The sequence below is a fragment of the Branchiostoma lanceolatum genome, chromosome 2 (assembly GCF_035083965.1).
Source record: "Branchiostoma lanceolatum isolate klBraLanc5 chromosome 2, klBraLanc5.hap2, whole genome shotgun sequence".
NCBI lineage: Eukaryota > Metazoa > Chordata > Leptocardii > Amphioxiformes > Branchiostomatidae > Branchiostoma > Branchiostoma lanceolatum.
In genome coordinates, this window is record NC_089723.1 from 40,265,693 (window position 1) to 40,281,321 (window position 15,629).

The window sequence follows — 15,629 nt, forward strand, 5'->3', positions numbered from 1 at the left end:
TGTAAACTTCAGGGTACTAAGCTCAGGCCATTCATGTAAACTTCAGGGTACTAAGTTCAGGCCATTCATGTAAACTTCAGGGTACTAAGCTCAGGCCATTCATGTAAACTTCAGGGTACTAAGTTCATGCCATTCATGTAAACTTCAGGGTACTAAGCTCAGGCCATTCATGTAAACTTCAGGGGACTAAGCTCAGGCCATTCATGTAAACTTCAGGGTACTAAGTTCATGCCATTCATGTTAACTTCAGGGTACTAAGTTCAGGCCATTCATGTAAACTTCAGGGTACTAAGCTCATGCCATTCATGTAAACTTCAGGATACTAAGCTCAGGCCATTAATGTAAACTTCAGGGTACTGCAGGCCATTCATGTAAACTTCAGGGTACTGCAGGCCATTCATGTAAACTTTAGGGTACTAAGCTCAGGCCATTCATGTAAACTTCAGGGTACTAAGCTCAGGCCATTCATGTAAACTTCAGGGTACTGAGCTCAGGCCATTCATGTAAACTTCAGGGTACTGCAGGCCATTCATGTAAACTTCAGGGTACTGCAGGCCATTCATGTAAACTTCAGGGTACTGCAGGCCATTCATGTAAACTTCAGGGTACTAAGCTCAGGCCATTCCTGTAAACTTCAGGGTACTAAGCTCATGCCATTCATGTAAACTTCAGGGTACTAAGCTCAGGCCATTCATGTAAACGTCAGGGTACTAAGCTCAGGCCATTCATGTAAACTTCAGGGTACTAAGCTCAGGCCATTCATGCATGTAAACTTCAGGGTACTAAGCTCATGCCATTCATGTAAACTTCAGGGTACTAAGCTCAGGCCATTCATGTAAACTTCAGGGTACTAAGTTCATGCCATTCATGTAAACTTCAGGGTACTAAGTTCATGCCATTCATGTAAACTTCAGGGTACTGCAGGCCATTCCTGTAAACTTCAGGGTACTAAGCTCAGGCCATTCATGTAAACTTCAGGGTACTAAGCTCAGGCCATTTATGCATGTAAACTTCAGGGTACTGCAGGCCATTCATGTAAACTTCAGGGTACTAAGCTCAGGCCATTCATGTAAACTTCAGGGTACTAAGCTCAGGCCATTCATGTAAACTTCAGGGTACTTAGCTCAGGCCATTCATGTAAACTTCAGGGTACTAAGCTCAGGCCATTCATGTAAACTTCAGGGTACTAAGCTCAGGCCATTCCTGTAAACTTCAGGGTACTGCAGGCCATTCATGTAAACTTCAGGGTACTAAGCTCAGGCCATTCATGTAAACTTCAGGGTACTAAGCTCAGGCCATTCATGTAAACTTCAGGGTACTAAGCTCAGGCCATTCATGTAAACTTCAGGGTACTAAGCTCAGGCCATTCATGTAAACTTCAGGGTACTAAGCTCAGGCCATTCATGCATGTAAACTTCAGGGTACTAAGCTCATGCCATTCATGTAAACTTCAGGGTACTAAGCTCAGGCCATTCATGTAAACTTCAGGGTACTAAGTTCAGGCCATTCATGTAAACTTCAGGGTACTTAGCTCAGGCCATTCATGTAAACTTCAGGGTACTAAGCTCAGGCCATTCATGTAAACTTCAGGGTACTAAGCTCAGGCCATTCCTGTAAACTTCAGGGTACTGCAGGCCATTCATGTAAACTTCAGGGTACTAAGCTCAGGCCATTCATGTAAACTTCAGGGTACTAAGCTCAGGCCATTCATGTAAACTTCAGGGTACTAAGCTCAGGCCATTCATGCATGTAAACTTCAGGGTACTGCAGGCCATTCATGTAAACTTCAGGGTACTAAGCTCAGGCCATTCATGTAAACTTCAGGGTACTAAGCTCAGGCCATTCATGTAAACTTCAGGGTACTAAGCTCAGGCCATTCCTGTAAACTTCAGGGTACTAAGCTCAGGCCATTCCTGTAAACTTCAGGGTACTGCAGGCCATTCATGTAAACTTCAGGGTACTGCAGGCCATTCATGTAAACTTCAGGGTACTAAGCTCATGCCATTCATGTAAACTTCAGGGTACTAAGCTCAGGCCATTCATGTAAACTTCAGGGTACTAAGCTCATGCCATTCATGTAAACTTCAGGGTACTGCAGGCCATTCATGTAAACTTCATGGTACTAAGCTCAGGCCATTCCTGTAAACTTCAGGGTACTGCAGGCCATTCATGTAAACTTCAGGGTACTAAGCTCAGGCCATTCCTGTAAACTTCAGGGTACTGCAGGCCATTCATGTAAACTTCAGGGTACTAAGCTCAGGCCATTCATGTAAACTTCAGGGTACTAAGCTCAGGCCATTTATGCATGTAAACTTCAGAGTACCAAGCTCAGGCCATTCATGTAAACTTCAGGGTACTAAGCTCAGGCCATTCATGTAAACTTCAGGGTACTAAGCTCAGGCCATTCATGTAAACTTCAGGGTACTAAGCTCAGGCCATTCATGTAAACTTCAGGGTACTGCAGGCCATTCATGTAAACGTCAGGGTACTAAGCTCAGGCCATTCATGTAAACTTCAGGGTACTAAGTTCAAGCCATTCATGTAAACTTCAGGGTACTGCAGGCCATTCATGTAAACTTCAGGGTACTGCAGGCCATTCATGTAAACTTCAGGGTACTAAGCTCAGGCCATTCATGTAAACTTCAGGGTACTAAGCTCAGGCCATTCATGTAAACTTCAGGGTACTAAGCTCAGGCCATTCATGTAAACTTCAGGGTACTAAGCTCATGCCATTCATGTAAACTTCAGGGTACTAAGCTCAGGCCATTCATGTAACATTCAGGGTAGTGCAGGCCATTCATGTAAACTTCAGGGTTCTAAGCTCAGGCCATTCATGTAAACTTCAGGGTACTGCAGGCCATTCATGTAAACTTCAGGGTACTAAGCTCAGGCCATTCATGTAAACTTCAGGGTACTAAGCTCAGGCCATTCATGTAAACTTCAGGGTACTAAGCTCAGGCCATTCATGTAAACTTCAGGGTACTAAGCTCAGGCCATTCATGTAAACTTCAGGGTACTGCAGGCCATTCATGTAAACTTCAGGGTACTGCAGGCCATTCATGTAAACTTCAGGGAACTAAGTTCATGCCATTCATGTAAACTTCAGGGTACTAAGCTCAGGCCATCCATGTAAACTTCAGGGTACTGCAGGCCATTCATGTTAACTTCAGGGTACTGCAGGCCATTCATGTAAACTTCAGGGTACTGCAGGCCATTCATGTAAACTTCAGGGTACTGCAGGCCATTCATGTAAACTTCAGGGTACTAAGTTCATGCCATTCATGTAAACTTCAGGGTACTAAGCTCAGGCCATCCATGTAAACTTCAGGGTACTGCAGGCCATTCATGTAAACTTCAGGGTACTGCAGGCCATTCATGTAAACTTCAGGGTACTGCAGGCCATTCCTGTAAACTTCAGGGTACTAAGCTCAGGCCATTCATGTAAACTTCAGGGTACTAAGCTCTGGCCATTCATGTAAACTTCAGGGTACTAAGCTCAGGCCATTCATGTAAACTTCAGGGTACTGCAGGCCATTCATGTAAACTTCAGGGTACTGCAGGCCATTCATGTAAACTTCAGGGTACTGCAGGCCATTCATGTAAACTTCAGGGTACTAAGCTCAGGCCATTCCTGTAAACTTCAGGGTACTAAGCTCATGCCATTCATGTAAACTTCAGGGTACTAAGCTCAGGCCATTCATGTAAACTTCAGGGTACTAAGCTCAGGCCATTCATGCATGTAAACTTCAGGGTACTAAGCTCATGCCATTCATGTAAACTTCAGGGTACTAAGCTCAGGCCATTCATGTAAACTTCAGGGTACTTAGTTCATGCCATTCATGTAAACTTCAGGGTACTAAGTTCAGGCCATTCATGTAAACTTCAGGGTACTGCAGGCCATTCATGTAAACTTCAGGGCACTGCAGGCCATTCATGTAAACTTCAGGGTACTAAGCTCAGGCCATTCATGTAAACTTCAGGGCACTGCAGGCCATTCATGTAAACTTCAGGGTACTAAGCTGAGGCCATTCCTGTAAACTTCAGGGTACTAAGCTCATGCCATTCATGTAAACTTCAGGGTACTAAGCTCAGGCCATTCATGTAAACTTCAGGGTACTAAGCTCAGGCCATTCATGCATGTAAACTTCAGGGTACTGCAGGCCATTCATGTAAACTTCAGGGTACTAAGCTCAGGCCATTCATGTAAACTTCAGGGTACTAAGCTCAGGCCATTCATGTAAACTTCAGGGTACTAAGCTCAGGCCATTCCTGTAAACTTCAGGGTACTAAGCTCAGGCCATTCCTGTAAAATTCAGGGTACTGCAGGCCATTCATGTAAACTTCAGGGTACTGCAGGCCATTCATGTAAACTTCAGGGTACTAAGCTCAGGCCATTCATGCATGTAAACTTCAGGGTACTGCAGGCCATTCATGTAAACTTCAGGGTACTAAGCTCATGCCATTCATGTAAACTTCAGGGTACTAAGCTCAGGCCATTCATGTAAACTTCAGGGTACTAAGCTCAGGCCATTCCTGTAAACTTCAGGGTACTGCAGGCCATTCATGTAAACTTCAGGGTACTAAGCTCAGGCCATTCATGTAAACTTCAGGGTACTAAGCTCAGGCCATTTATGCATGTAAACTTCAGGGTACCAAGCTCAGGCCATTCATGTAAACTTCAGGGTACTAAGCTCAGGCCATTCATGTAAACTTCAGGGTACTAAGCTCAGGCCATTCATGTAAACTTCAGGGTACTAAGCTCAGGCCATTCATGTAAACTTCAGGGTACTGCAGGCCATTCATGTAAACTTCAGGGTACTAAGCTCAGGCCATTCATGTAAACTTCAGGGTACTAAGCTCAGGCCATTCATGTAAACTTCAGGGTACTAAGCTCAGGCCATTCATGTAAACTTCAGGGTACTAAGCTCAGGCCATTCATGTAAACTTCAGGGTACTTAGCTCAGGCCATTCATGTAAACTTCAGGGTACTAAGCTCAGGCCATTCATGTAAACTTCAGGGTACAGGTACTGCAGGCCATTCATGCATGTAAACTTCAGGGTACTAAGCTCAGGCCATTCATGTAAACTTCAGGGTACTAAGTTCAAGCCATTCATGTAAACTTCAGGGTACTGCAGGCCATTCATGTAAACTTCAGGGTACTGCAGGCCATTCATGTAAACTTCAGGGTACTAAGCTCAGGCCATTCATGTAAACTTCAGGGTACTAAGCTCAGGCCATTCATGTAAACTTCAGGGTACTAAGCTCAGGCCATTCATGTAAACTTCAGGGTACTAAGCTCATGCCATTCATGTAAACTTCAGGGTACTAAGCTCAGGCCATTCATGTAAACTTCAGGGTAGTGCAGGCCATTCATGTAAACTTCAGGGTTCTAAGCTCAGGCCATTCATGTAAACTTCAGGGTACTGCAGGCCATTCATGTAAACTTCAGGGTACTAAGCTCAGGCCATTCATGTAAACTTCAGGGTACTAAGCTCAGGCCATTCATGTAAACTTCAGGGTACTAAGCTCAGGCCATTCATGTAAACTTCAGGGTACTAAGCTCAGGCCATTCATGTAAACTTCAGGGTACTGCAGGCCATTCATGTAAACTTCAGGGTACTGCAGGCCATTCATGTAAACTTCAGGGTACTAAGTTCATGCCATTCATGTAAACTTCAGGGTACTAAGCTCAGGCCATCCATGTAAACTTCAGGGTACTGCAGGCCATTCATGTTAACTTCAGGGTACTGCAGGCCATTCATGTAAACTTCAGGGTACTAAGCTCAGGCCATTCATGTAAACTTCAGGGTACTGCAGGCCATTCATGTAAACTTCAGGGTACTGCAGGCCATTCATGTAAACTTCAGGGTACTAAGTTCATGCCATTCATGTAAACTTCAGGGTACTAAGCTCAGGCCATCCATGTAAACTTCAGGGTACTGCAGGCCATTCATGTAAACTTCAGGGTACTGCAGGCCATTCATGTAAACTTCAGGGTACTAAGTTCATGCCATTCATGTAAACTTCAGGGTACTAAGCTCAGGCCATCCATGTAAACTTCAGGGTACTGCAGGCCATTCATGTTAACTTCAGGGTACTGCAGGCCATTCATGTAAACTTCAGGGTACTAAGCTCAGGCCATTCATGCATGTAAACTTCAGGGTACCAAGCTCAGGCCATTCATGTAAACTTCAGGGTACTAAGCTCAGGCCATTCATGTAAACTTCAGGGTACTAAGCTCAGGCCATTCATGTAAACTTCAGGGTACTAAGCTCAGGCCATTCATGTAAACTTCAGGATACTAAGCTCAGGCCATCCATGTAAACTTCAGGGTACTGCAGGCCATTCATGTAAACTTCAGGGTACTGCAGGCCATTCATGTAAACTTCAGGGTACTGCAGGCCATTCATGTAAACTTTAGGGTACTAAGCTCATGCCATTCATGTAAACTTCAGGTACTATTTATAGCTCATGCCATTCATACATGTGTTACCAGAGCCATGTGCTGCATGCATATCATTTTTGGAAATAGATCCACTGGTGCACCCAACCAAGAGAATTAGGTGCACAGAAAGAAATTTGGATGCACCACATAAAATAAAGTTGGATTTCAGCAAAACATGATAATCATTACAGTTTAATGCTCTTATGATTTGTAATCAAGAACTTCACAATCTGTAATCAAATTTCAAACAACTAATACATCAAATAAAGTGCAACAAAGGGTTCTATTGCTTTTTCTGAATACTGTTTACTAGGTGTACAATGGTACCTTTACTCTATAGCCTACAAAAATATCTAGATGCACCAGTGCACCTACAGTCAAAAATTAGGTGCACAACTCCAATTTTGGGTGCACACAGATGCACATGCACCCAGTATTTTGAGCCCTGCATAGCCAATACACGCTAACATGTAAGTTACCATAGCCATGTACATTTTAACATGTTAACATAGCCATGTACATGTTAACATGTATGTTACCATAGCCATGTACTTGTTAACATGTTACCATAGCCATGTACATGTTAACATAACCATGTACATGTTAACATATATATAGCCATGTACATGTTAACATGTATGTTACCATAGCCATGTACATGTTACCATATATATAGCCATGTACATGTTAACATGTATGTTACCATAGCCATGTGCTGCATGCATATGCAGCCCCACTAGTATTATACAGGGCCCAAAATAGTCTAACTTGTATGTATTTCTATTCCTTACTTGTTATGAAATGTTACCATTTTATATGTTGTCACTGATAAACTGTAAGGATATGTGTAATTGATGTTCATCTAAAGCATATCTTTCCTCTCCTTGTGCAGTACATGGGCTGTATGGAAATCAAGCAGTCCATGAGAACGTTACACTTTGAGACCAGAACGCAGGTTACCAGGTGAGCCCTGCCCTCATCCTCCCTCTTATCTAATGTGTTTTGATCTGAATTTACAATGTAGTACAGATGATAATCATGTTGAGTTTCACTTTTCTAAACATTGTTGACTTATAGTAAGTGAACTCTTCTTACCAACATTATAGAAAATGCCGGACAGAATTATCAATGATGCGAATGTTGATTAATTATCAATGATGCGCATGTTGATCAATTATCCATGATGCGAATGTTGATTTTCCCCAGGGAAGCTATCTGTAGGGTATGTGAATCTGTAGGAATCAAGTTGGGCAACAGGAAAAGAAAGGTAACCTTAACTGTGATGAGTCTTACAGTAACTATAATTATAGTTCAGCATGACAGGTTATACGTAGCATGTGGCTTCCTGATAGTTTAGTTCACAGGACATGACTTTACATTACACACTGTAGTTCGTGGCTCAAATGCTGCTTACTGTACTTAGGGTGAAGGAATGAAGCCCATGCATGCATTAATTTGCTTTCAGATTGTATTGAAAGTAACATTAATTTTTCTGTATCAAATACTGGACGCTACTAACAGTAACTACTACAGTACTAGTGTATACACTTGACAGAAATTTAAAACAAACGAGTCACAAACCACTAGCTGGTATATATCTCTGGCCTTATTATTGGCATTGTTCAGACAGTGCCACTTGCTGTGTGGGTTGGAGTTCACCAGTGATGCTATCATATTAGAAGTCATGTTGTACTTAGTCTGACTATGCAGTAACCTGAAACTAATAACGTTCCACATGTAACATATTAACAAGTAATAGACTGACAATAATGTTGTAACAATACTAACATAACAAATGACAAACTGACAATGTTGTACATGTAACAAACAAGTGATAAACTGACAATGTTGTAAAATCACAGGTGAGCAAAGACCTGACCAAGATCCTTGGAAGCAGCCCCAACCTCCAGTTCAGCAACTCCAACATAAACCTGACCATCACGACGGTGGCACTGAACCTGCTGATCATGGAGACGGGAGAGGTACGTCTTACCTACCTCGTACATGTGCCTTACCTGTGTCTTACCTACGTCTTACCTGTCCCCTACCTGTGTCTTACCTGTGCCTTACCTACGTCGGACATGTGCCTTACCTGTGTCTTACCTGTGTCTTACCTGTCCCCTACCTGTGCATTACCTACGTCTTACCTACGTCTTACCTGTCCCCTACCTGTGTCTTACCTCTGCATTACCTACGTCTTACCTGTGCCTTACCTGTGTCTTACATATAATGGAAAATTGTTTGACAGAACAGCTGACAGCTGTACTATTTGTATCCATCTGTTGTGCATGTTTTTACTTGTGTGTTTCCCCCCAGGTTATTGCGAATCACCACATGCAGTCCATCTCCTTCGCATCAGGAGGCGATCCTGTGAGTTCATGTCGTATATTTAGCCATTGCAGTTCAAACTTGGACACAGAATGTTAGCCTGTCTACATACTAAATGTAGCACAAGTGAGCTTTGTGATGTGACTTTTGTGAGTTGTACAATATGTAGTTCTTAGCCCTGTTCCCATTCTCACTCGGAGACTCCTGCCTGGCCTGCAGCCAAGCAAGGCAAACTCCCGCCTGTGTCTGCATGGGTACAGCAGACGTTATGTACACAACACAACAATTATAAGCTCAGTAATAGCCTCAACCTTCTCAAGTGCCATCAATGATGAATAATTGCAGGCATCCGAAAGCCACACCAATTTATTTTATTGATTTTGACAGTTTTACTAGAAATTCAGCAAGACAAAAACCTGAGTGCTGAAAGGTTTTCTCTCCAGACTCCGGCTTCATGGTTATTTTCTAGGTCAGCGTTTTTTTTTCCTAAGTAGATAAGAGACCCAGCTTGGTGAAGTAACTGACAATCTTTGTGTGCTTGACCTTCGCAGGAGACACAAGACTACGTGGCCTATGTAGCAAAGGATCCGGTGAACTCCAGAGGTAAGGCTGCCTCAGCAACCTCTCTCAAAATTACCCCAGTCCTGTAGTGTGTCCATGTGGGAGCTGAACCCAGTGAAATTTACCTGAAACATGTTCTGGGACTTTTCCGGCGCTACTACAGCTGTAACAGTAACTGTATGGGGGCATGTGTGTCCCATATTTGTAAGACATGGGCAAGGCAAGAAATGTTGATTTCCCATAATGAACTCATTTATGCGATTCGTAGCAAGGTGGGAAAATTTTGCATAAAACACAGCAGGTGCATTTCACTTTTAGATAGTGCCTTTTTGCGTTTGTAGCCTGGCTGCCTGTTTGTTTGTAAGGGGCTGCGGAGGTCGCGACCTGCGAGGTCATTCTGGGTCAGGGGGACACCTCTTTGTGTTGGGCTGACCGTATAAATGTTTTAACCAAATGCGATATAATACTCTCACCTCTCAAATAAACGTACCGGTACGTTTATTTTTTTTCGCCTCAAAATCCGCCTGGTACTTTCTTATTTTAGACGGTACGTTTATTATTTTTCTAAGAATTGGGATTTTGCTAACCAGAAATCCCTCTAAAATCGAAATTTTATTTTCTTTCTGCCCATATTTCCCCTGTATTTTTGCTAGTAATTCGCTATTTTTCGGCCTAGCGGCGTTGATTTCCCCACCGCTATGACCGGCGGCGGCCTTTGTGAAATCCTTGCGGCACTCGTAACATAGCGGTCAATCTCGCTATGAAGTTACAAAGTTAACGTTGTTATTGGGGGAAAATAAGACGCAACACTAACATTTCAAAATACAATTGTCATGTAGATAACTTTGACAGTCTCTGTTTACATCGTAAACCAAAGCATGCTGATCAAAAAACGTGTCAAGTATAGTAAGGTTAACGTTAGACTTGCAAAGGGAAGAATTTGATGACCGCTATCGGTAGCGCGGCGGAAGAATAATTCGTTCACAGAAGCTTTATTACACATAAAAACAACAATTAAAACTAAACTTCCCTTGTGATATGTGTTTTGAGCCTGCAAAATCTAAGAACGGCACAAAACGAGCAGTAAACAACAGCATGTTTTGCCATCGAAACATGGCGGCGGCACCATCAGGCGTGGTGACAGATGAAAACTAACAGCATATTGCACAGTGCAGATTACGATCTTTAAAATGATACCGTAAACGCGTGGAAAATATGTTATTTTGCGGCAACGATGGACACAGAATTCTATCTATATTTTAGGAGGGCTTGTATTTTAGAATAACGGTAAGATTTTCAAAATTTAGCGGTAAAGGGCCGTTTCTATTGTCAACATGTAATCGGTAAGTTCTTCGTATTTGCGGCCTGAGACGCTGTGCTACTTGTACAGTCGAACTCTGTTCAATATTGTGGGCTAACCGCGGGAACTCGAAATCCGAGCGCCTCACAAAAACTTTGTTCTCGAAGCTATGGTCAGGAGTAAAAGTTTATGGACACAACTCACACAACCCTTTTTTTTTGTTCATATTTGTTTTTTTAGGGGGGTGAAATCTTTAGAAAATATGATTAGGAACAAATTAGCTATCTGATGATTTTGATTATATGTTAGTAATGATAAAAGTAATGATAAAAGATAATGAAATTCATGTTACAACAATTTTCTTTGATCACTTGCTGCAAGTTCCAAGTAGAAAATGCATATTCACTGTATCATGTACATTTTCACTTGTTGAATTTGAAGCACCGTGGCCACCGTTAGGGGTCATAGCGGGGAACCTATGCCTAATTTTTCAACATTATTATTATATTTTATCGAAGTGGTGAGGAAGATCATCATGATTTGAACAAGCGTACAGTTATTCTGTTCAATATTCATAAATCATATACTTAATAGATATGGTCCTCAGGCATAATTATAGTAGGATTGGTCTGGACCAATCGTAGGGAATTACGCTGGAGGAAGCGACCTCTGACCTCCGCTCGTGCCACGCTCACAACGCGAAACCCGCCGCTTCGTGCGGCCGGCTCGCCTCCCTTGCAATGTTAACGCAGGGCCGCGGTGTGCAACCACAGTAGCGTGCGGGGACTCCCAGTGACGTTGTCCACCTGGATTCGCAGTTCTAAGCTAGAGTTTCACCCGAAGACTGATTCCGGCTGTCTCTACACTGTTCGTAATCTGTGGCGGCGTTCTGCAGCGAGCTTTCTTCACCAGCCTGGGACTGCACACCCGCCTGCCCCGTGTGAGTTTCCCCGGCATATACATTTTGAGCCTTCATCAAGACTCTCAACCTACCGTGCGACGTTTCCCAACTGCCGAGGCACACGAACCTGCCAAGAAACCTGCGGGTTGCCGTCCCACAATAGCGTATTTACAGAGAGTCTACAACGATCGGACCGACAGCCCCCCTCCCTCACTCACTTCCCGCCCTTGAGGCGGGGTCTCGCGAGACTTCGGCCCGTGATTTGAGCAGCCATGTTTCTTCTCGCGAACTAACAACTTATCCACGAGCTTCCACGAGCGGTAATTCCTCATCGCACGCCCTTCTCCCTTTCCACCCGTACCTACACGGGCTACAAGAATGCGGTGTGCATCTACAGCAGCGTACTCAAGGCTCCCCACTCCACGTCGATGCGACTTAACCTTCCGGTCCGACTCGGAGTCCGCGGCAGCGTCCTGCAGCGAGATCGTCATCAGCCTGGAATACTACGCACACCCGAAACTCTTGACTCTTTCCAGTAGAGTAGAATAGATTAGAGTAGTTTAGCGCAGCCAAATTGACAGTTCATCAAGACCAGCTCCAGCTGCGTGCCGAAGACCCCCAGTACCCGCCCACGGCCGACTTCACAGTACTAAGTTAGAGACTCACGCCGACGTACCCTTTCCGGTTTGTCTCTACGCTGTTCGACAGTGCCCGGCCGGTGACGTCCTGCGGCGCGTTCTTCACCAGCCTTGGACACTTTTTTATGAACTTGAATATCTAGCTACCTTCTAATTTAGATTCAGCACTACCACTACAACTAACTACTTTTCCGCTACGCGGTTTGGGGCCCTCACTACCCTCGGCTTGGCCGTTGATGTCTCTGTACAACCATTATAAGCCTCTACCACAGAGCAGTTTCACAGATTAAAGACATCACATGCCCCAAACCGCCTAGCTTTCTCCTTGTATTGTCTATGTGTACGTAAGTGTAATTATAGTAGGATTGGTCTGGACCAATCGTAGGGAATTACGCTGGAGGAAGCGACCTCTGACCTCCGCTCGTGCCACGCTCACAACGCGAAACCCGCCGCTTCGTGCGGCCGGCTCGCCTCCCTTGCAATGTTACCACCATCCCGCCCTTGCTGCAATCTCAACTTGTATCTTAAGAACTCATAAAATTGTTTAAACTTACCAACACTGTACGTAATACATTACAGTTTGTGTTGTGACCGCCAAGACCACAGTCTTTGGCCGTTGATGTCTCTGTACAACCATTATAAGCCTCTACCACAGAGCAGTTTCACAGATTAAAGACATCACATGCCCCAAACCGCCTAGCTTTCTCCTTGTATTGTCTATGTGTACGTAAGTGTAATTGAATAGATGCAACCTACCTGCTTATTATCTCATGTCCTTCGGACAGTCGTGTGGACACAGTTTACCTCGACTGTCAATTTTGAAATTTTCCGGGGGGTACTTTTATTTCAGGGGGTACTTATATTAGATTTTGAAGATTTTTCCGGGGGGTACTTATATTCCCGGGGGTACTTCTATTTGAGAGGTGAGAGTACCTGTAGGTTAAGGAGAAATGTGTTCCTTACACCTGCATGATCTGTATGTACGAAATTGTTCTCCTTTGTAGTATGCAATGTTCTACACTGCCTCTTTGGCTTCAAAAAAGGCTACGGGTCTACCTTTACCTGCATTGTATTAATTGTTTAGTGTGCCACGTTCTGCATTATGTAACAGTTTGTAATGTTATGTAACATTATGTAATGCTCTCCTGTGCAGCGTGCCACGTTCTGCACTGCCCCTATACGGCTATGGATCTGCCTTTAACTTTTTTCACCTACATTGTACATGACTGTGTTTTGTTGCCCTGTTCAGCGTGCCACATTCTGCATTATGTTATGTAACGTTATGTAATGTTCTCCTGTGCAGCGTGCCACGTTCTGCATTATATAGCAGTGTGTCATGTTATGTAACGTTATGTAATGTTCTCCTGTTCAGCGTGCCACGTTCTGCACTGCCCCTATACGGCTATGGGTCTGCCTTTAACTTTTTTCACCTACATTGTACATGACTGTGTATATTGTTGCCCTGTTCAGCGTGCCACGTTCTGCATTATATAACAGTGTGTCATGTTATGTAACGTTATGTAATGTTCTCCTGTGCAGCGTGCCACGTTCTGCACTGCCCCGGCGGTCTGGCTCAGGACGTCATCACGACCATCGGACAGGCCTTCGAGCTCAGGTTCAAGGACTTCCTGAAGAACCCTCCCAAGGCAGTGTCCGCTCCAGACAGGTGATGCAGACACCTAGTTTTGTACTCATGCCACAGAAATGTGTATCCAACACACATTCATGCAGCAACAACAAAATGTTGGCACGAAAAATTTTTGTGAAGTTTTTGTGAAAGTTTATTTGGGTTATCCTCTTCAAATTCTTAATGTGCTCTCACCTATTTTTAGATTGGAAGATCCTATTTTTGAAGAGGGGGAGTCAGCCTGGGGAGACGATCCTGAGTATTATAATGAGATCCCTGGCAAGCTGCCGCCAACAGGAGGCGTTCCGCCACCCCTACCTGCCGGCCCTCCACCAGGACACTACCAGTCACCCTCCAACCTACAGGTACAGTCACTACCAGTCACCCTCCAACCTACAGGTACAGTCACTACCAGTCACTACCAGTCCCCCTCCAACCTACAGGTACAGTCACTACCAGTCACCCTCCAACCTACAGGTACAGTCACTACCAGTCACCCTCCAACCTACAGGTACAGTCACTACCAGTCACTACCAGTCACCCTCCAACCTACAGGTACAGTCACTACCAGTCACCCTCCAACCTACAGGTACAGTCACTACCAGTCACCCTCCAACCTACAGGTACAGTCACTACCAGTCACCCTCCAACCTACAGGTACAGTCACTACCAGTCACCCTCCAACCTACAGGTACAGTCACTACCAGTCACCCTCCAACCTACAGGTACAGTCACTACCAGTCACCCTCCAACCTACAGGTACAGTCACTACCAGTCACCCTCCAACCTACAGCTACAGTCACTACCAGTCACCCTCCAACCTACAGGTACAGTCACTACCAGTCACCCTCCAACCTACAGGTACAGTCACTACCAGTCACCACCAGTCACCCTCCAACCTACAGGTACAGTCACTACCAGTCACCCTCCAACCTACAGGTACAGTCACTACCAGTCACCCTCCAACCTACAGGTACAGTCACTAAATGTCACTAAATCCCAAGAAATGTAAGGCGATGCACTTCTCGTTTGTGCGCACGCCCTTACAACTACCAGTACTGACTCTTGCAGGACAGGTTCTAGACACCATTACACATGCCAGGTTGCTAGGGCTCCACATCCGCTCTGACCTGAAGTGGGATGACCAGGTGGAAATCATGGTATCCAAGAGCAGCAAAAGGTTGGTCGTCATCAGCAGGCTACGCCGTTCTGGAGTACCCATCGCAGACCTTAACACCATTTACTGCGGGTACATACGACCCTTATTGGAATACGCCGCCCCTTGCTGGGGTTCGGCACTGACCCAGAAGCAGTCAGCTGCGCTCGAGCGGGTGCAGAGAAGGGCCTGTCGAATGATGATGGGAAGACAGTACACGACTTACACGGAAGCCCTACAACATCTCCGACTTGAATGTCTAGCAGCTCGGAGACATCATCTATGCATGGACTTCGCCGTTAAAGCTGCAAAGTCTCCCCGATTCTCCAAGTGGCTACCTCCTACACGTGCACAACAACATGGACGACATCTCCGTAACTGTACCCAGTACCAGCACCCAACTGGAACGAAGCGCTATCTGTCAAGTGCTATTCCAGCTATGATTAGGCTTTTGAATGGACTGGAGACATTGTAACCCCATCTAAGCAAAGGACAAATAGATAGATTTTATAATATTCAGCCACAACTATATCGTAATGTAATTAACGTCACAATTCGAAAGTATGTGTAAATGCAAAATGTATATGTAAACAATTTTAATATTTTAATGGTATAATCTTCTACATGCAGACAATTTTAATCTGTTATGTAGACATTGGTATATGTAAACAA

General features: G+C 44.4%; 1 protein-coding gene across 9 annotated transcripts in view; it reads left to right on the plus strand.

The window, feature by feature from the left end:
- LOC136429026 (SHC-transforming protein 1-like) overlaps positions 1–15,629 on the plus strand; it is a 48,368-nt gene that overhangs the window by 21,608 nt on the left and 11,131 nt on the right. For all 9 annotated transcript variants that reach the window (XM_066418924.1, XM_066418925.1, XM_066418923.1 and 6 more), the window contains 7 exons: positions 7,339–7,409; positions 7,653–7,713; positions 8,309–8,428; positions 8,763–8,816; positions 9,326–9,377; positions 13,714–13,840; positions 14,007–14,166. In XM_066418924.1, coding sequence (XP_066275021.1) covers positions 7,339–7,409; positions 7,653–7,713; positions 8,309–8,428; positions 8,763–8,816; positions 9,326–9,377; positions 13,714–13,840; positions 14,007–14,166 — 645 coding nt within the window. The remainder of the gene's footprint in view (positions 1–7,338; positions 7,410–7,652; positions 7,714–8,308; positions 8,429–8,762; positions 8,817–9,325; positions 9,378–13,713; positions 13,841–14,006; positions 14,167–15,629) is intronic.